The sequence below is a fragment of the Sorghum bicolor genome, chromosome 1, assembly GCF_000003195.3.
Source record: "Sorghum bicolor cultivar BTx623 chromosome 1, Sorghum_bicolor_NCBIv3, whole genome shotgun sequence".
In the NCBI taxonomy this organism is placed as follows: Eukaryota; Viridiplantae; Streptophyta; class Magnoliopsida; order Poales; family Poaceae; genus Sorghum; species Sorghum bicolor.
In genome coordinates this window covers 20,250,789-20,271,896 of record NC_012870.2, presented here as the reverse complement: position 1 = coordinate 20,271,896, position 21,108 = coordinate 20,250,789, and the positions used below count along the sequence as shown (strand labels likewise).

At 46.1% G+C, this 21,108-nt stretch overlaps 2 protein-coding genes across 2 annotated transcripts; both read left to right on the top strand.

Moving 5' to 3' along the window:
• Positions 1,934 to 11,544, top strand: LOC110431607 (translation initiation factor IF-2-like). The gene is made up of 6 exons (XM_021450756.1): positions 1,934 to 2,002; positions 5,541 to 5,574; positions 9,452 to 9,839; positions 10,459 to 10,573; positions 10,866 to 10,984; positions 11,137 to 11,544. Exons 1-6 carry the CDS (start codon positions 1,934 to 1,936, stop codon positions 11,414 to 11,416), a joined length of 1,005 nt encoding a protein of 334 aa, XP_021306431.1. The 3' UTR covers positions 11,417 to 11,544.
• LOC8067410 (probable cytokinin riboside 5'-monophosphate phosphoribohydrolase LOGL10) lies at positions 15,157 to 20,735 on the top strand. Its single transcript, XM_002467027.2, has 7 exons — positions 15,157 to 15,681; positions 16,640 to 16,737; positions 16,866 to 16,896; positions 18,040 to 18,139; positions 19,649 to 19,719; positions 19,870 to 20,013; positions 20,165 to 20,735. Exons 1-7 carry the CDS (start codon positions 15,574 to 15,576, stop codon positions 20,234 to 20,236), a joined length of 624 nt encoding a protein of 207 aa, XP_002467072.1. The 5' UTR covers positions 15,157 to 15,573; the 3' UTR covers positions 20,237 to 20,735.

Sequence of the window (21,108 nt, the reverse complement as noted above, 5' to 3'; positions counted from 1 at the left end):
GGGGGGCATCCCTACGTACTGACTTTACTAATAAAAGAAGGAAAACAGGTTCAACAAAGGGGACTTCCACTTTACTTCAACACAGTTCGCTACAACACGTCCCTTTTTACTCTGCACAGTTTGTAGCTAACTCCTCATCCACCTGTCGTCGAAGGCTCTCCTAATACTACATGCTCCATCTATACCCATAAAACAAGTTGTTTTGGACAAGATTTGAATCAAATATTGGGAATATAAATCATGAATAATTTTTAAGTTGTTGAGTTTGAAAATATAAAAACCATATGAATAGATTTATCTTGAAACATACTTTCATAAAAATATATTTATACCACTTTTTGATAAATGTTTTTACAAAAATAAGAAGTCATAGTTAGATTTTAGAAACCGTGTTATTGTCCAAATCAACTTATTTTATGGGTATAGAGGGAGTACTACACCATCGTCCGATCCCTCCACGCTCTACGACTCTATACTATACCAACAAACTAATTTTGCACTGTCAACACAACTCCCCAGTGGATCATCTACCTCTCCAACCATTAGCACCCTGCACAGTGTATAAGAGCAATTCTAGGTGCTTCATATAATTAACTTGCTAGTGAATGAATAAGTTTAGCGAGATAACAAAATAAGTAGCGACCTCAATTTATTTTCTTCTCCAATAATTTCCAATATTAGCTTCCTAAATGATTTTGCATTAGGAGCCTGAACTATTTCTAATCAACCAAACCTTTTTAAATAGTTTCTTTGGCTCTTATCGTTTTCTCACTTGAAACACATTATTTTCTTAGTTTACTTATATGTCCAATTTACCCCAATCTCCTGAGAAAAACACCAAATGGAGTGTGAGTGCGGAAACTTATGAGTTGATGAAGAGGATATTACAATTTTCTATTTTTAAGCTATTTCATCAAACTGTTAGAGAAGACTCTTTTTCTTTTACTAAATATAAAAATTAGGAAACTATTTTACAAAACTCTTAGAGATGCTCTAAATTTGATCTCCGTAGCCCTCGACCAACTAACCTGTCTCCCAAGCCTTGCCGCAAATTCGGCAAGTATGGAGTGACTCCTTTTCTAAATCCAGACACCCCAATCGAGGTTCAACAGGTCAAACTCAATTGTAGTATTAAAAGCTTTTGAGTGAGGAGTAGGTGTGAAATTTATGAAATTTATGAAGTTTTAAAAGTGTCTTTCAAAATGCTCATGTCCTCGTTGGGTAGACAACACTAGCGTTGAGGATTCCAAGGGCGGCCAACCTATAGCGACGTACTTAGATGTTCTTCAGCGTCCAACGAAACCTTAGCCTCACCCAACCGAGGGTCTGAGCTATTGTGGTGCGATCAGTGGCCAGCCACAGACAGAAGCAAGCTGGAGTAGGCACTAGTCGTTAGCGAAGACGGAGGAAGCACAGCTAGCTGCGCCCACAATTAGTGTGTGGACAGCCTCATCAGCCGAAGAATGGTTGCATGCTTGCTTGCCAACACCTTGGTCGCTGTGGATGGGTCTCCACTCCCAACGCCGATAAGTGGCATAAGATCCTCCCCTGACAGGAGAGGGGACCTGTGGCCGCCTCAGTTGAGCCTCGCCATGACTGGTAGATCTCCACGACATGTGCTTCTATTGCCTCTCCTCCACATCGGGTGGCAACATGGAGGCTACCCCATCGTTGTCTACTCTACAAGGGTCTTCGACACATTGCGCATGACTGCAAGCAGCCATAGTTCGTGGACTCAAGATGCTTGGGCATTGTAGGGGGCATGGGTGGTTGGCCACAACAACCTGTCGATCCTGCCAGTGACAGCCACCGACAGCGACTGATGGAGGCACCAACAGTCTATCGACAGCGGCCAGCTCGAAAGAGTCGAGCGACACCACTACTATTGTTGTTGGAGCTCGACCCAGATGCAGACGTAGGCGACGAAGACGCCATGGTTGGTCGGCAGGGGACGTGCCCACAGCTATGGGCAACACCTTTGACGCTACTGGAGAGTGAACCAGTGAGACAGGCCTTGTCAAGCTCAAGCCACTAATGCTGATGTCGTACTCAGGTGCCTCACTAGATCACAACATCATGGAGGACCCGATGCTCATGGAGCTCACGGCCTCACTCGCTAGTAGTCGGTTCGTCACATGCCCTCTTCCTAGGCACCCAACTCACGTGCTCACCTAGTTGGGGGCGAGGCCTCGGTGGTGATCACCTAAGGGGCGCAGCAGACGCCACCACCAGCGACCACACCCCTGGTGACACAGGTCACGCCAAGGTAGCTAGTGTTCAACGCCACCTTGAATGTTGCGCCCACGGTGGGCGAAGAGGGCTACCTACCAGACTTCGGTCCAGTTGACCTCATGTCGGATACTAATCTTGACATTACACCGTGGTGGGTGGTCACAAGATTGTGGACAACGATGACTCCTTCAAGCGTCGTCTCGACAACCTCACCAAGAAAGTAAGAGGGACCCCTCGCTGATTTGTGAGCCACCCAAGCAGCCGCTTGCGAAGGCACTACTTCATGGCGGAGCAGGCGGTTGGCAACCCAAAGTCTCTCTCGAGTATGTGCCTCCAAATGAGGTGAGGTCCTAATTATGCATCGTATGGGCTACACCAAGGATTCATCAGCGTTGTCCGCATCGGATCTAGAGGCCTTTGAAGGGATTTTTGACGGAAACTGAATGCATCCAACGCCAAAGCACTCGATGCGCTCTTCGTGGACAGTCGAAACGGTTCATCCAGGAAGCTACGAAGACACAAGACCACTTCCTGAGTTGCACTGCTGAGACGGTATTGGTTGTTTTTCATCTATGTAATATCGAAACTTGATTTTTCTTGTTAGGATGGTTTAGCTATGGCTGTTCTAGGAATCTAGGTCGACCTCCTTCGGCGCTCGATAGATACGCGTTGTTTGTAAGTTCAAACTCTTCTTCTTAATACAATTGATACAAAAATCTTTTGTGTGTTCAAGAAAAAAATTCATGTGGACCAAATACTTTTGAAATTATTTGTTTTCAGAATTTTGGCCAAGTACCATGGCAATATACATGTTTTCACTAAACATGTACTTTTGAAATTATTTGTTTTCGGAATTTTGGCCAAGTACCAGGGCAATATACATGTTTTCACTAAACATGTTTTTCTCGGATGCAACGAATTTTCTCCCTAGAGTAAAATGGTTTTTGTTCCTACCATTAAAAAAGGTTGTTCCAGACAGAGAAGGGACAACAGATATCTTAATGGATGTGCAACGATATCTTATGCGAGACATGACGTACATCTCACAAATAATACTGTCCAAAGCACCAGAATGAGTAAATAACCACTATAATTGGTTTGGGTGACAAATGAATATTAAATTAAAAAATAACCTAGTTTTTTTTGTGAGACCCAGTTACAGACGCAGACACTCACAAACACGAGCGTACACTCATCCCTATGAACGCACGCACACACCCCCTACTCCTTCCTATGAGCACCTCTGAAGAACCGAGTTGGACCGGCAAATTTTGAGATTGATGAAGTCATCATAGGCGCCTTGTTGTTAATGGGCACGTCGCCTACCACTTAAAGTATAGCGCTGTTAATTTTTTCAACACGCAAACATGTGTGTGAACCATCTCATAAATAATCATGTTTAAAGGGTAATTTAGTCGTTTCATAGCATTTCTACTAGACATCACTTCTTTGATCAATTAAACTGGAGACGTCGTTTTCTTAACTTATCCGATTTCATGGTGGCTCAAAAGTGAGCTAGATTTTTATGTTGGCACCTTTTCAAAGTTAGTCGTAGTTTTAGGGGTGGAATGTCACATGATTTCCAATTAGAAAAGGTACAATTGTTCTCGACTATCGGAGTCAACATAATTTTACAGTTTTGTTATATCATGCCCGGTCGAACAAAAGTCCCTTATACTTCCTCCGTCCCCAAATACTGCTATTTCTAGCAGATTTCAGACAGATTAGTATGGCAAACAAAAGACCATTCTACCCTCAATTAATTTGGGTTCCACCATTTAATCATGCACGTTAAGCCATAGTTCTCTGGTTCTAACAAGCTGCATTTAATGCTAACTAAACAGACTCAAAACAATTACCATGCGCCAAAGTACTACTCTCTGAAAGAAATTAAATGGGCTGGTGGACCACGGAAGTTCTGAGGAGAAATTAAATGGGCTGGTGGACGAGTATGCTAGTAGAAATAGCAGTATTTGTGGACATTTCTCTTAGAAATAGCAGTATTTAGGGACGGAGGGAGTACATCTGGATTTTGTGAGCATGTTATAAGGAAAGATCTCATGCATCTGAATTTTGTGAGCATGTTATAAGAAAAGATTCAGATGTTTTAGAATTTAGAGAGGTTTGACACCTAAATTAAAGGTTTTGCAGGAATCGGGTCAAATATTCCCTCGCCGCATCTAAACTTTTAAAGTTGTGCCAATTCTGCTAAGAAATTACGTCGAAATAGTCGTTGTAACTCTAGTATATACAAGTCAACTGTAGAACTGTAGATCCAACATAAGTTGGTGCAGTAACTAAAACTGTAGTGTGGAGCTTGTTCGCTTGTCTTTTATAAATCGTACTTTTTCTATCAATTAACAGTATTTTTCTCTTATAATAAATCAGCGAACAGTACTTTCAGTTATGACTTTTTAGACCAGCGAATAGACTCGTACGAGACTTATCCTTCGCTATTTTGTTATTATTTACTCATCTCTGGTTCGGAAGGGTAGAGTTTAGAAGTCAATAAGGCTGCATTCAGTTACTCAGGATATGAACCGGGAACTATTTTAGCTTTTCAAAACTATACAAATTAGTGAACCAATTCTAACTGGAGTCATTACAGAGACTCAATCCAAAGCAACCAAACGAGCCCTTGAAATACTTCACCTATAGCAGTAATGGCCTAACATCAATACTGTAACGAGCTCATTCGAACTGGCAGTACACCATATCCACAAGGAAAACAAATTAATCATCATCATCTTAGAGAAAGTATAATGACAAAAAGGACGGGAGAAAAGGTTTCACAGGGAGAAAGAAAGGGAAGGCCGGGGCCTGGTTGGAGATTCCTGAGCCCTATGATTTTCTCAATATTATAGTGCCGAGCACACTAGGGGGCCGAATCATTCCCGGCAGGTGCAGATGTTGGGAATGGCAAGGAGCTCGATCGGAGCTCCATTGGCTGGTGTCCCAAACTGACATTGTAGTTGTAGTAGTCGTAGAGTACTGTACTCTCCAAGAAGAAGGCTAGCTAGCTGATTATTCTTTCAGTCAGGGTAGCTTAGCTGGTGTCCCTGTGTCTGAGTGTCTGTCTGCGTCGTGCTGTGTGACTCCCAGCGGGCGCACCAATTCAGAGGCTGAGGCTCATCATCATATAGTTGCAGAAAAGTCGAGCCCAATTGTCATTGTAGTCTGTTGAAAATTCCAATTGCCTCTAGGGGAGAGCAATAAGGGATAAAATGAAATGGCAGCATGCATGCAAAACTACTCCTGGCAAGTGTGGCAACCGACTGGTTCTAGTAATTCCATCTCTCTTTGTGCAGTGCAGTGCAGTCTTGAAGGCCGCGAGCAAGCCAGGTATGAGGTGTGTCGTGTGCAACAGGAAGAAGAGGCCTATACTGCAGGAACGTGCCGCTCGGTGCAACGTGCAAGTTCCCTTCCATCCCAAACGGGACGGAAGCCACACTTGCAGCCTTTTTGCTTGGTTGATAAATAATGGTTGAAAATGTTATTTATTAATTTGTTAGTATAAAAAATATTGTTGAATAATTGATAAATTTAGTAAATAATCTAAAACGAATAAGCTCAGGGCTAGGCAGAGCCCAGGGCAAATTAAAGGGCAAGTGCACGCTCGCCTGCTCGGTCAGACGCCCATGGCGTATCGATGGACGAGAAACGTACAGTACGCTAGACGAGGACGTCGATCAGGACAGGGGGTGCCGGCCGGCGCGCGAGTGGGATGGGGCGAGGCTCAGCCTGCACGCAGCATTACCCAAAAGGCGCGTGTCCCCTATCACCGGGGCACGAGGGGGGCAACAGGATGACCGGCGCATACAATAAGACTACTCCTAGCTAGGCGGCTAATGCTAATGCTAATGCTAAGGCTTTGTTTAGTTTCCGAATAAATCAGACACCGTAGCATTTTTGTTTGTTTGTGATAATAATTGTCTAATTATGGACTAACTAGGCTCAAAAGATTCGTCTCGTCAATTCCGACCAAACTGTGTAATTAGTTTTTATTTTCGTTTATATTTAATATTTTATGTATACGTCTAAAGATTCGATGTGACGAGGAATCTTGAAAAATTTTAGATTTCCAGGTAGAAGTAAATAAGGCCTAATGCTAAATGCAGTGCAGCATCACCAGCCATCGTTTCATCGATCGCGTGTGCCGCCTTGGCTCTTGTATCCCTCCTCTCGCTAGCTCCTTAATTGGTTGGCTATATGCGTGGGCACGACGCATGGGCCACGGGCCATGGATGGGTGCCTGATGAATGTGTGACTGATCGACCAGCCGGGCGACCGCTGTGTCCTCCACGATCATTGGACGGTCGACCCGTTTCTCCGCCATCATCTCATGTTCTCACTCACCAGCGCCGCCCTCCTTTTTCCGCAGATGTGGCTGTCTCCCTACTCTCTTCTTCCGGTAATCAGTAGCGTGAAATTGCATGCATGCTTCCATGGGTGCCCTCATGAATGTGTGGTATATGTAACTGGAAGATTAGAGGCCAAGCTACCTGCGTTTGGCGCCTTGTGGCATGCTATGCGATGCGCCGATGCGACCGCGAGCTCGTCGGCACTCGGCAGTGGCACAAGCGCACACCGCGCACAGCCAGTGTACTACTCGTAACTTCTTGTCTACTACGGGTAGATGGAATCATTGGAACCTGGTCGGTATACGACGACACTCTCGGTGGCCCGTTGCATGCTCTGTCGCTCTACTAGGCTGCATCAAGGCATAACTGTAGGGCTATGAGCGGTGGTCGGGAGCCGCCGGTCAAACGGCAGTCAAATCCATGTGTCAGGGCGTGCAGCGGCGTGTCGCGATATTCTTATCCCAGGGTCCATCACCACCCATAAAAAATGCGGTTTCTGATGGTCTCATCATCTTCATTAGCACCGGAAACCGTGAGCAAAGCCCCAGCTTTCCGCAGGTGGTGGGTGCAACATTTGATGCACACATGTCTGTCTCTCATCAGAAAGGTGGCAGTTTTTTTTTTTTTTTTACTGCGATGCGTGAGCCTGGCGCAACAGAGGCCACCAGCGGTCCAGCGCAGTAGCGTCGTCGTGCCCTCCGTTGATAGGATTTTATTTGGGGGCGAAGGGCGATCCACCATCAGAAATTCAGAAGGGTATCCTGCATGGATGGTTAAAGGGAAGCGAACCTGCCAAAGGCAAACCACGGCGCCTTTTTCCGGTGTATCTGATCCTTCCTGCCCGGTTGTGTTTATTTATTAGCTCCAACTGATTGGATAATTAGATTTAGATCATGTGATGAACAAAAGTTTCTTTTTCTTGTTAATATAAACAAAAAAGGGTCATGTGTCGATCGTAATAAGGAGGGAGAAAAGTTCAGTTCCGCTTTTTCTGATGCTTTGATCAGATTTGTTCCCTTTTTTTTTGTCTCGAAATAAAATAAAGGAACTAATAAAGGGTACTAGGTTAGTAGAAAAAATGGCACTCAGTGAAGTGTTCCTTATGTTGGATTCTGTCCACCCACATTTAAATCCTCGATTTGACACGGCTGTTCATATTTTTCTAGGTTATTTCAGGATTTAATGGTATTGTGTTATTAGTAGGCGATATTTCCATCGACGACGAAAAGAGCCTTTTAGTGGTAGGACGTTCCAAGTTGAGTAGACGAGATTTCTATTTTCGCGAATACCCTTTCAATTTTTCCATTTGTATTTCTACTTAAATTAGAGGGAGAAAAGCATTTCTTACACTACAGGAAACGCGAGCTTTGCCTAGGGCCTGGCTTTGCCGAGAGCCAGACCCTCGGCAAAGACTGCCTTTGCCGAGAGCCAGGTCATCCTCTCGGCAAAGAGCCTTTGCCGACGGCCAGGCTCTCGGCAAAGAAAGGCTCTCGGCAAAGGTCAGCTTTGCCGAGAGCCTAGCTCTCGGCAAAGGCAAGCTCTCGGCAAAGGTACCGCGCCGTGAACGCCTACCATAGTCGTCACCTTTGCCGAGAGCCACGTCGTTAAGCTCTCGGCAAAGAGGTGGCCTTTGCCGAGGGCAACGACTGGCTCTCGGCAAAGACCCCCTTTGCCGAGGGCTAGCACTTGCCCTCGGCAAAGAGTGAAGTTTTTTTTTTGAATTTTGGGTCTAGACTTTTTCTATAGCTCTTGCATATTATATACAAGCACATGTTCAAATTTGAGAGCTTTTTATAACATTTTGCTATATTTCATAAATTAATTTATTTTCTTTGCATTTTTTGAAAAAGTAAATTTGAACTATAGGTGTATGAAATAATAATATATAGCCATTCAAAAAATGATACTCATATTTGAGAGTGTATTTTGAGGCTATATCCATAAACTCACCCAAAAGTTTGAATGTCTTTTATACGAAACATAACCATCCATGTGTCGTTGATGTGATTTTTAATTATATAAATTTCAAATGAACTTCAAAAATCACAAAACTTGGGGACATGTCTTGTTATCGTATGTGGATGTTGTGGTAAAAAATTCATAAAGTTTCGAGCAAGTTGCGACTCCGGATGTCTAAAATCCAAACATCTCCACATGTGATCATATTTGATCACATGTGGAGATGTCTGGGTTTTAGACATTCGGCATCACAACTTGCTCGAAATCTTATGAATTTTTTACCACAGCCTCCACATGCGATAACACGACACGTCGCTAAGTTTCGTGATTTTTGGACTTCATTTGGAATTTATATAATTAAAAAACACTTTTCCCTCACATTCCTCGACATGTTATGTCAGCGAAAGGGTTGAGATTTCATGTGTGGTTGTGGGTACAACCTCAACATACATCAAATATCTTGACTATTATTTTTTGAATCACTGAGTTCCAATATTCCATATACCTGCAGTTCAAATTTGAATTACGTGAAAAAATTTAAAGAAACAAGATTAATTTGTTAAATATAGCAAAAAAAGTCAAATTGATGCCAAATTTTGAAATGTATTTAGAAATTGGGTCACAAGGACATAAAAAAAAACTCAAGTCTAAAATAAAAAAAAATTAAAAAAGTCAAATACCTCTTTGCCGAGAGCCTGCACATCTGGCTCTCGGCAAAGTGTCTTTGCCGAGAGCCTACCCTTCTGGCTCTCGGCAAAGGTGTTTTTTTAAAAAAATAAAACTATTTCTTTGCCGAGAGTCTGTCTCTGTGCCTCTCGGCAAAGGATATTTTTTTTTAAAAAAAGGAAAATCTCCTTATCCCCACACGGCCCAACCCCGCGCCCAACCCTAACGCACAGACGCGCCCACCCTGCACGCCGCCGCCCGCCCGCAGCCGCCGCTGCACCCCGCGCCCCAACCGCCGCCGACCAAATCTGCCGCGCGCCGCCGGCCCACACCGCCCCCGCCCCCGCCCCTAGCCCGCCCTTCCCCGGCTCCGTGCGCCACCGCCGCCTCGCCGCATCCCGCACGTACGCAGGACGCCGCCGGCCGAAGGACGTCGCAGGAGCCCAGGACGCCGCATCGACGCCGCCGGCCGCAGCACATCGCGTCGCAGGAGCCCGGGACGCCGGCGGCCGCACGGACGCAGGACGCCGCCGGCCGCAGCAGCCCAGGACGCCGGCGGCCGCACGGACGCCGCAGGAGCCCCGGCCGCTGCCCGCACGGACGCCGCACGGACGCTGCGAGGTGAGAATTGAGATGACTCCCAGTTTCAATTCTGCGCTCGTTGATTTCTCCTCCCTCCCTCTCCTTGGGTCCGACTCCAAATCTGCATCTGTGTTTTTCGGTCACTCTGTTTTGTTCCTCAGATATCATCAGTAGAAGAACAAAGGAGCACACTACGCAGTTTATTTAGTTATAGCCTAGTAGAAAGTTTTGTTTTGAGTGCAGCATCGTAGAGTCAGCAGGGGCGCTTCATATTGGTTAGCAAAATTAGGTGTATCCTAGCTGCAGCTGCAGTCTTTTCCAGCCTTTTCCTTCACGATGACAAGCCATGACCATTGGAATTAAATCACTGCTCTTACTTGTAGTTTTTTTTTCAACTGAAATACTAATTTAGAAACTAGTATTGGTTTTGGCTGTTGTGGCATTGGTTTTGGCTGGTTCCTGTAAGTCATCATCGTTGCTCCATTTTTGTTTCTATGTTCATATATTAGTTTCATTCATTTGTGTCAGGCAGCATTGTCGTTCAGTTTGATATACTTAGACAGAATTCAAGGTACAGCAGTTGCAGTGCTGCTGCTATAGCTTTGTGTCATTCCTTTGGTTTACTCTTCTTGTAACTATAAATCTCTTGCGCTTCAAGGTTCATATTCGGTTTCTTTCTTGGTGCCATTCCCTGGTACATTGGAGCCCTTCTGTTATGGTGTTCCAGAGTTGATTACAGGGAGAAACCAGGCTATGTCGCATGCACAGTAGCGGTGAGTAAACAGCTTGTAGTATTACACAACTCATGTGTCATGTGGTCCATCATCAACAAGATCAGATGGTACTAGTAAATAATGTGGATGTGTGCCATATATGTGAAATGTGGATGTGTGGCCTTCGTGTCATATATGTGTTGTTGGCCATCGAGCCGGCTTTCTTTTGCAGGTTTTGGAAACCTCCCTGTGCAGGGGAGGTTTTGCCGAAATTTTGTACTTATAGTGTTGTTTTTCTTTGTAAGTACTTCTTGTTTAATTGTACTAATTGGTTTAAGCTTTGTCATTGCAGGCACAGGACAAAATGTCGGGCGGAAGGCGACCACGGCGAAAGGGGGTCGCCTCGACCTTCATGAGGCACGACGACACCGATGACACCGACGACACGGACCTTCAGCCTCAGGGAGTCCGGTGAGTATATATATGTTTAATCGTCCACCTCCTGTTCCATCCCCTGTTCCTGCCCCTACAGGGAGTCCGGTGAGTATATATATGTTTGTCTGTTGCTTTGACTTGTGCGGTCGTCCTGCAGATACTAATGAGATTGGTTTTATATTATGCAGCATCAGTCGTGGGGTTCGAACCCGACCCTGGGTTGTCCGGCAGCCCTCCTCCGCGCCCTGGGTACTCGTACCCGTACCAGTCGGCGCCAGGGCAGGCCATTTGGGCGCCGTGGGAGCTCTCCACACCTTGGGGGGCACTCACCCTGGTCGGCGTGGCCAGATGGGGGCTCGGGACACGACGGAGGCCACGGCGACGATGGGTCAGAGTCACAGCACTAGGGGTAAGGCGCTAGCGACTTCGAGCAGTGATATTCATGTGGCCTTGTGGTTTATGTTATGAACTTGTGTTTATGTTGGACTTTATGTTAGATTTGTCATATCTATGTGGATTTGTGATATCTATGGACTTCGATATGTTTCATGTGATATATATGTGGAGTGTGATATAGACATGTGGATTGTGATATATATACATATGTGGCTGTGCATGTAAAAATCAGGGAAAAAATAAAAAACAGAAAAATTCCCACCTTTGTCGAGAGCTGTCCAGAGAGGCTCTCGGCAAAGGTTTTTTTTTTAAAAAAAAACAAAAAGTCTTTGCCGAGAGCCTGACAGCACGGCTCTCGGCAAAGACGACGTCAACATTAGCGGTCATCGACGGCGCCGTGGGCTTTGCCGAGGACGTTTCTGGCCCTCGGCAAAGTCTTTGCCGAGAGTCTGCCAAGTGGCTCTCGGCAAAGAATTCTTTGCCGAGAGCTTCTTTGCCGAGAGCTCTTTGCCGAGAGCCACGTGGCAGGCTCTCGGCAAAGCCTTTGCCGAGGGCTTTTAGACCTTTGCCGAGGGCTTCTGGCTCTCGGCAAAGAAGGCAAATCCAGTAGTGTTAGTTTATCAAATGACGATACATAGTGCAATATGGTCACAACAAGGCGTTGCATAATACAAACCTAGGAAAGAAAGGAAATCTAATCCATATAATTTTTTCCGCTCCTTTTCTATCTAATTAGTTTATGTTTATTCTAATTACAAAACAAACAATAATGAATGTTTTAATTTTGCAAGCCAATCGCTCTTTTGACTTTGGAATACAATGTAGAGTGTGCTATGGATATGTAGTGCAATATGGTCATAACAAATCTTTTATGTATTATTTATTTATATTTTCTTGTAGAGGTGCAAACTCCTCCAGTTCCAGTAAAAAAACAAATCTTTTATTTTTTGGTGATAAGTGACATTCTCATCGACATGGAGTATCTATAATGACTTCGTCAATCTCGAGATGTGCCGGCAGAGTCTCTCGGGGTATTCAGAGGTACTGTTTGCATGCTTATGTTTATAGAGGTGACATCGCGCGGGGGTCGGGGGTTACCGTGCCAGGCGGCTAAGTGGGCCAGTTGCTAGCAGCCATAGACGGCAATCGTGTGGCGCCGGCGCGGCACTCTAGCCAAACGAACCGTACTGTGCTTGTAAGGGTAGGGTGTTTGAGACTGTTCTGCTTCATATTTTTTTAGTTCTGCTTTGTATTTTTTAGCTAAACGGTTTTAGCTACATGCACTCAGTTTAAGAAAAAAAGTGAAGTTGTGAGAGCACACATAAACTCTAATTTTTTGTAGAGCTGCTCCATGGTGAAGTTTGTGGAGCAGTCACAAACACCCTAAAACTTCTAACAAAACAGGCTTCGGACCTACAAAAAATGCAACATGCGCAGGTGTATAATTTAAACAGTAAACGGGTGGGGTAATCGACCTACCATCTCCTACTCCAGCCGTCAGATTCCCGTCGACCACGACGTACACGCGAACAGCACACATGTGCACGGGCGGGCAAGCACAGCCCCAACACACCACTGATCAGTCCCACTCCGACCTCACACACACGCATCTCGATCGGCATCTGTCCAAGTCCAACGCTGGCTGGCTCCAATAATCCATCACGCGTGCAGCCGTGCACGTATGGGCGAGGAGACGGACAGATGCCGCGTGCCGCCCGGCAAGGGGACGCGCACGGGTACATCCACGACGATGCCGCACACACGGACCTGGACCGCCCGCCGACCAGCCAACGGACCGCGCAGAGGCGGCGTACTCGCCGCCGTACCGGCCCCCTGGCCCGGGGGCGCGGACTGCCGGACTCGAACGCGCGCTGCAGCGCGCACGGAACCCCACTCCGCCCCGTTCCCGACTTCCGGTCACCGCGCGGCGCCCGCGGCCCGCCCATCACCCCGTGCCGGCACCGGCAGTCGCCGCGCACGCGCGCGCAGGCTCTCTTGCTCCAGGCGACCAAGCTCCGCAGGCTACGTTTTACGTACGGCATGGCCAGGAGTGCGGGCGCGCGTCGGCCCGCGTGCCGCGCCGGCGCGGGCAGGATGGCCTCGCACGCGGGCGTTCTCCGCATGTGTGTGCGTGCGTGCTTTGTGCCTTGTGCGCCGGCCCGGCACCGATGCCGGATGTCCCCACGGCGGCGCGCGGCTCCTCCTGCGCAGCGCAGGGAATGGCTCGCTAGTCGCTCCTCCCATGCAGATGGAGCGCGCATGCATGGCTGCCTGTCGTGGGCTCGAGCCGGAGAGCCTGTTTGTTCCAATTATCTCGGGCTTTGTTCCCGTTCCGGCGTTCCTTTCTGGTTTTTCAGAAGCAGCAACGACAAACGGCAATCTATTTTGTCTGACTTTTTCAGTTTATAACCAAATATAATTATCATTTCAGGACATAAAAAATGGAGTCTTCTCTGCTAAGTCAATGTACGAAATCCACTAAAAATTAAGATTTTCTTGTGGCATTGGTAGTAAATTTTGTTGCTTCTATTGTAAACATGAAACTATCAAGCATATCTTTTTTTTGTTGTTATGCCAAATTCATTTGGCGTGTCATCTATATTGTTTTGGCATTTGTTTCCCCCATCGACTGATATCGAACACTTGTTTGGTACTTGGTCAAAATGAGGAGGATGAAAATAAAATATTTACTGTTTGTTGATTTATTATGAGAAAAAAAAACATTGTTTGCTGGCAGAAAAAATATGACTTATAAGATAAGTGTTACTTTGAACTTCTTGTCTGGTTTTTGTTTCACTGCGTGTGGGATTTTTGGGAGGAGGGTGCTTGGCAGCAGCATATGCGGTGTGTGCGGAGGTTAACCATCGGAGGAGGATAAGATCGTGATCGGGAACGTATGGAGCGCGTTTCCGTATTCAAAGCTCGGGGACCATAGACGATTTGTCTATTTTGACCTGCTTCCCACTCACATGTCATCACTATATATATAGCCGAATTTCTATGCCAACCGAGCATGGAGAAAAAAATATTAAAAAAGAAATAAAAAGTCGTTAATCTATGAGTAACACATATCCTGCATATCAGTTTGGTGAAACTATGAGCACGCTGACACAATATTTGTCAATTTAGATCCATGCCTGCACATGCAAAACTATAAATCATTAGTTCTAGATAGAACATAAGGGAACAAAGATTTTGGTTAAAAAAAGGTTTCAGCAACTTCTTTTTATTGATTATCCAAACATAGTCATCTTCTATTTCTAATTTCTCACTAGCCAAAAATATAAAACGAGAATGGCTCTCTTAAGTACAAACAAGATATATAAAACTGTCAGAGAATGAAAAAAAATAGAAAACAAACTTTACACAAATAACTCTTCCAACAAGAGAGCGACTTTAGATAATTTTTTGGAAATGATCTTATCTCGTACAATTTACTACTAATTTATATACTATGGAATATACCAGCAGTCAAACACAGCACCTCCACGAAATCAAGATAGGAGCTATCAAGTACTAGTATGTCAGCGCACGACTCTGCCCCATGATTATGCTTTTTCCTAACAAATTATATAGTATCAGCAAAGATAGCCAAGCACGCATGATTTTGCCTTGGCCGCAAAATTTTACACCGGCAAAACCGATAAGGTGAGTCAGCCGTCAATAACCAACCCAACCAACCTGCCCGTCCGTTTCACTGTAAAGCCATCCATCCATCCATCCGGCCGGCAGCTAGCGTCGCTCGCGGGCCCTTTGTGGCGGATGCTGGGAGCGTTTTCTTTCTTTTCCTTTCGTCCATGTCCATGTGCATGCATTTCTTTCTCCACTCGTACAACACACACACACACACCACTCCTGTCCTGCTGCTACCACCACCATCCGATCCGGACACCGGCCCGGCGGGCGTTTCTCTCTCCTCTCCCCCCGCGCTTTTATATAAGCCATGGGTGGCGCACTCGGTGCCGGGCATCAGCTGCTCGCCAAGAAGGCCAGGCCATCCATCTCTTCTTTGTAGTAGTGCGCGCTGCTCGCTTGCACTAGCTAGCCAGCGGCGCACAGCCACAGTGCACCACCTCTCGCCGCCGCAGCAGCAGCAACGGGAGCGGCGAGAAGCTAGCTATAGCACAGCGAACTCGAGCCTGTAACTCCCTTACACACAGTAGAGAAGCAGTACAGCCGCCGGTAGAGATATATAGACAGCGGCACCGAGAGTGAGAGAGGCATCAGCCATGACGATGAGGCAGTCGAGGTTCAAGAGGATCTGCGTCTTCTGCGGCAGCAGCCAGGGGAAGAAGCGGAGCTACCATGACGCCGCCATTGAGCTCGGCAACGAGCTGGTAACCAAACTCTCGCCTCGCCTCGCCCTGTCTGTCACTCACTGACTCACACCCACCCACGTCCCTCTTGGTGAATTCTACTGCTCTCCAAGACGTACTGTACGCTTCGTTCTCTGGTGGTTCTGTCGCCTGCTAATCGCCTCCTTTTGCAGTTGCAGGCTTGCAGCTAAAGCTAGTAGTACTAGTATGCATGACTTGACCATCCATGATCCATCCATGCATCTTTCATACGAGTATCTTCAAAAAAAAAACAAAAAACATCTCAGGTAGGTTAGCTAGCTAGGGGCCGGAGCCGGACACGGTCTCTCAAAACCGTAGTGCGCGCACACACTTGCACAGTAAAGTCGTATGCAAAATTCGTCTGTAGTACGTAGTACCATAACCAGCAGCCAGAGGAATCAATCGAACCGGCTTTAGTCAGCCCGGTCACCGTACGCCATGCGAGCGTCTCCAGCTTTTGTTGAGAGCTTGAACCGGACCCGAACCAGAGGCAGGGCACACGGTAGCACTCTGCTTTTCTGGCTGGGTGCCGGTCACGCTCCGCAGCCACTGGGGATCCTCATCCTGGGTCCCTGCACCCACCCTGCCCCCTCATCCGATCCGGCTGCCTTGCCGTGTTTCCCCACACACGTCGTCTGCCTGGAACCCCAAAGTGAAAAAAAAAAATCACGAGTTGCCATCAGCGCGGCATGGGCAGGGCATGCGCGAGCGGCTGCGCGGTCACCACTCGCCACCGGTCGGCCCGGGCCTACCGCATTGACGCGTCCATAATGAGACCGGACCGGCGGCTACCACCAGGTCACGAGACAGAGGCAGAGAGCGAGAGTCGGGCACCGGGGGGGAGACATGCCATTGCCGTGCGTACGCCGGCCCACCAGTTTAAACAGTTAAACTATAACTCCGACCAGTAGTAGTAATCGATGGCTTTTCTTTTGTGTGTGGGTGCGCTCTGCTGCAGGTGGCCCGGAGCGTCGACCTGGTGTACGGAGGCGGCAGCATCGGGCTGATGGGCCTCGTCTCCCAGGCCGTCTACGACGGCGGCCGCCACGTCATCGGGTAAGCAAAGCAAAGCAAGCAGTCACCGTCGCCTCATCCCCAGAAGAATGTTTGTGTGGCTTGCCTTTGGCCTGTCTTCCTGTGCTGATCGCTTCTTTTTGTCATGTTTGCTGTCCACGCGCATGCAGGGTCATTCCCAAGACGCTCATGACACCAGAGGTATGTCTGCCTGCCCTGCCGTCCCCTCCTGCCCTGCATAGCACGCCTGCCTAGCACTCCCACTACTACATATATTCGGTTCCATGTCAGTGTCACAGCTGCTTAACACTAAACTAAGTAGTAATAAGGAGAGAAAAAAAATACTCGTCAAATCTGGGCCGGGCCCTCACAATAATAATCATGGAGCACGCACGCGCTCACGTTGGCGACTTGTTTTTAGCATTCCGAGTGCGTGTAGCCGTGTAGGGCGTCGTACAAGTGGTTATATGAAATGGGGCTTGGGAGTTTGGGCTCTGCTGCTGGAGTCCCGGGGGGCATGGCACTTGACGCATAAAACAAATTGCAAATCTGACTGATGACCAGCATGCGGCCGCGATCGAGAGAAGCCTGCATGCATGATGCTTTTGCATTGGCACGAATCCCAGATCTTGGCGTGAGGATAAACTAGTGAGCAAAAGCGACGCTTTTTATGGACAGGTGTTTGTTTGTTTGTTAATTAGGGCTGAATAATTCCTTTCCTTTCCTTTCCCCCCAAAAAGTCCTGCTGTGGCATCATCCGTCCCCAGCTGCCTGGTCGCCTCGCCGGGGAAATGGTTTGTACTACTACTAGGGCTACTTCGTTTAGGCTATAATTAGGCTAGAGAGATTTGTAATGGTTTACTCAGTAGGGTTTGAAACAAAGCTTTATTAGCGGCCTGGCCTCCCAATATTTTGAGATTGTTTTTACTTCGGCTCGTACTGTCATGTCTCTCTACAGAATACTACTGTAGTAGTACCCGATGTCATATGATAAAATTAAACCATTGGTCCAGCTTGATGTGGTCCTCTTCCTGGTTACTCAAACATATACTGTCCGACCTTTTACCATTTCCAAAGGGGGTGAAGTGAAGAGGGCCAGTTTCTGTTCCGATCTCTCCAAGCAAAATCATACTACCATGCATGCTCGTCATTCCCCAACCATAAAGTAGAGAGACCAGGCATCGTAGAGTATACGTAGCATGCATGGCATGGCAAGAAGAAATATCTGCTTGCACTTGCTGTAGCATTAATTCGTACTACGTGGTGGTCGTATCGTATCTGAATTAATTCTTAAACTAAGCAGGAGGTAATAAATTGCATTGCATTGTGTTTCTTGGCATGCAGATAAGTGGCGAGACAGTCGGGGAGGTGCGCCCGGTGGCCGACATGCACCAGAGGAAAGCAGAGATGGCGCGGCAGTCCGACGCATTCATCGCCCTGCCTGGTAAAGCAAGCTAGCCACGATCCATCAATCATCCATGCATCACCACCACTGCGTTTTTACTGTTCTATGGAGTATTTACAAGTACAAGTACCAGCGGTGGTAGATGGATCTCTAATGTGTACCAGATTACCAGTGGTACAGTGACTCGTCGTGCTTCTTCATCTGGCGCAGTGGCGGAGGGAAGGGGGGGCTGAGGGGGGCTGGCACCCCCCAACCTTCCCATAACTCCCTTAATATACCCCATAGATTAGATGTTGAATTGTCTAATTAACTAATTAATAATATTATCTGTACTAAGATTTTTATTCTTATTTCATATTAATCTCTAATAGTTTCTTATACAAATAAAATCTAGATCTTTCTAATATTTTCTTTATATCTTTTATTTTTATTATTGCCTATCAAACATTAGTTTGTCCCTACTACATACTCTAATTAGCTAGTTAATTAAAAATCAGCGTTTTTCTTGTTTAATCCTTCTGAATTGATCCCCAACAATAGGATCTATATTATTTAGCATTAGTCTTCCTATTATCTTTCTTATCTCCTAAGTTTTTGTCATTATTTATCTAAACTCTAAACGGTTATTTAGCTCGTGTACTCAACTTTTAAACACTAACAGTGGTATGGTGTTTCTGTTTAACCTTCTATTTAAATGACCATTTTACCCGTTTAAGTGATCGTCTTGGCTGAGGCTAAACGACATGCAACTGATTGTTTGTCATTCGATGTTAGGATCTAGTGCTGATTAATTTTGCCCTCGTTTAACTACTTGTTTTATTGTGATTCTTTTCCTGGCCAAAGAAATAGATTTGATTAGGTGAAGGTTAGAGGCCTGAGACTAATTAATTTATCTTTATTTTTTTAGTTTTTCTTCTTCTTTTTTGTATCGTAACACAAACGTTATTTTGCTGCTATGTACACCTTTGTCATGTAATATTTTGATACACATGATTGTTCTTGGTTTGCATGGCCCCCTCTATATTTAAATTCTAGCTCCGCCCCTGATCTGGCGTGCATAGTGGCACGCACCACACGTACAGCGCCTCACATGCCACATATACTGCGTACTGCTAGCTCGTAGCGTGGCCAATAATTGGCACCGAGCTGAGACGTTGTTCTATTCACCGGGAGTTAGCAGGAGTACAGTACAGATCGAGTACTCCTACGTAGTAGTCGAGTGGTGGTAGGCTGGCAAGACGCATGGACTGTTTCATTCAAACTTGATCGAGGCCTTGTTTAGATAAAAAATTTTGTAAAATGAGCATTGTAATATTTTCGTTTGTATTTGATAAATGTTGTCCAATCATAATAGGCTTAAAAAATTTGTTTCGCAAATTATAAATAAATTATATAATTAGTTATTTTTTATCTATATTTAATACTTTATGCATGTACCGCATGATTTGATGTTATAAGAAATCTAAAAAAATTCAAAATTTTTTAGAACTAAACAAGGCCCGAAGGCAGCTCTGAGCCCATCTTGATGGTTTCGTTGCATGCATGCAGGAGGGTATGGGACGCTGGAGGAGCTGCTCGAGGTCATCACGTGGGCGCAGCTGGGCATCCACCACAAGCCGGTAATTTGCCTAGCTAGGCGCCTGCATGCGCCGTTCCGTTCATTCTGTGCTACTACTAGCTAGCTACTACCACACCCTGCACCGATACAGAGGTTTTGGTTTGCTCTGACGAACGCGCTACGTATATAACCTTCTCTCCATAATATGCAGGTTGGGCTGCTGAACGTGGACGGCTACTACAACTCGCTGCTGACCTTCATCGACAAGGCCGTGGAGGAGGGCTTCATCAACCCCAGCGCCCGCCGCATCATCGTCCTCGCGCCCACCGCGCAGGAGCTCATGGACAAGCTCGAGGTTCGTTTGTGCATGCATGGAGGATCGATCGATCATATCGATCGATGACCAAAAACTTGTTGCTCCCAAATTCAGTTCATCATTCCGTTAGGTTGCTAATATTCGTCATGCATTGCATCTTTGTGCAAATGCGATCGATCGATGTGTGCAGGAGTACGAGCCCTACCACGACAGGGTGGCGTCCACGCTCAACTGGGAGATGGGCCACCAGCTGGGCTACTGACACTATACTGCTGCTACCCACGCAAAGAGCCGCCAGAGCCAGCGCGGCAACGCCTGAAGCAGCCAAACAACGGGGCAGGCGATTGCGACATTTGATCATCGGTGAATTAAGGAACAAGATTAGCTAGCGCCGTCATCGGATTGGGATTTTTCTTCTGTTTTTTTAACTTGATGCAGATCGGTTTGGAGTGCCGGCCGGAGGGGGAAAAAAAGAGAAGGGTTTGGTTGGTGTAGCCGGAGTACGTACGTACGGTTTTGTATATGATGCCTTGTGTTTGCTTCCACTGGGGATGATGGATAATGGCTTGCAGTGTTGTCTGTAGTAGCAGTAAAAAGACTTGACCGGTTCGCCCCCTCCCTGGTGTACGTTCTAGTAATAGTATTAGCAGCCAGTACCTGCTATGTATGTTAGCTTCAAGATGTATGCTGAATTCGATTGAATACAGCAAATCAAACTCAGCAAGTGTGTAATACAATTCAGTGCATGCAGATCTTTTGGATCGAAATCTCCCCTTTCGTTTTTCTTTTGCAGACTTTCTGAGTTTCTGTTTCTCTAATCTTGTTGCACTCTAATTAGTGTTGTGTTCCTCCCATAAACCAAAAAAGACAGTCGACCACGACTATAAATAGCTAGCCGTACATGTGCCATTATGTAGTCAATTTTTTAATTTGTTTTTGTCAATTTTTTGGAATTTTTTTTACCAAGCTGCTAATCCTGAAAAAACTACACCTTGTTTGCTTAAGATTAAGCTTTGTTTGGCACAACTCAACTTCACTCTAATTTTTTAGAAAATAGCTTTATGAGCAACTTTCTAGATGAAGCTGAGCTGTTTCGAAAAAAGTACTTGGTAAAAGATTTCATCAAAAAGAAGT

Excerpts from the sequence above, each read along its gene's own strand:
- LOC8067410 (XM_002467027.2), top strand. The coding sequence starts at position 15,574 with ATGACGATGAGGCAGTCGAGGTTCAAGAGGATCTGCGTCTTCTGCGGC. Across the intron at positions 16,738-16,865 it reads GGCGGCCGCCACGTCATCGG|GGTCATTCCCAAGACGCTCA; the intron begins GTAAGCAAAGCA and ends ACGCGCATGCAG. Across the intron at positions 16,897-18,039 it reads AGACGCTCATGACACCAGAG|ATAAGTGGCGAGACAGTCGG; the intron begins GTATGTCTGCCT and ends CTTGGCATGCAG.
- LOC110431607 (XM_021450756.1), top strand. The coding sequence starts at position 1,934 with ATGGTTGGTCGGCAGGGGACGTGCCCACAGCTATGGGCAACACCTTTG. Across the intron at positions 5,575-9,451 it reads GAAGGCCGCGAGCAAGCCAG|ACGCGCCCACCCTGCACGCC; the intron begins GTATGAGGTGTG and ends CCTAACGCACAG. Across the intron at positions 10,574-10,865 it reads ATGTCGCATGCACAGTAGCG|GCACAGGACAAAATGTCGGG; the intron begins GTGAGTAAACAG and ends TTGTCATTGCAG.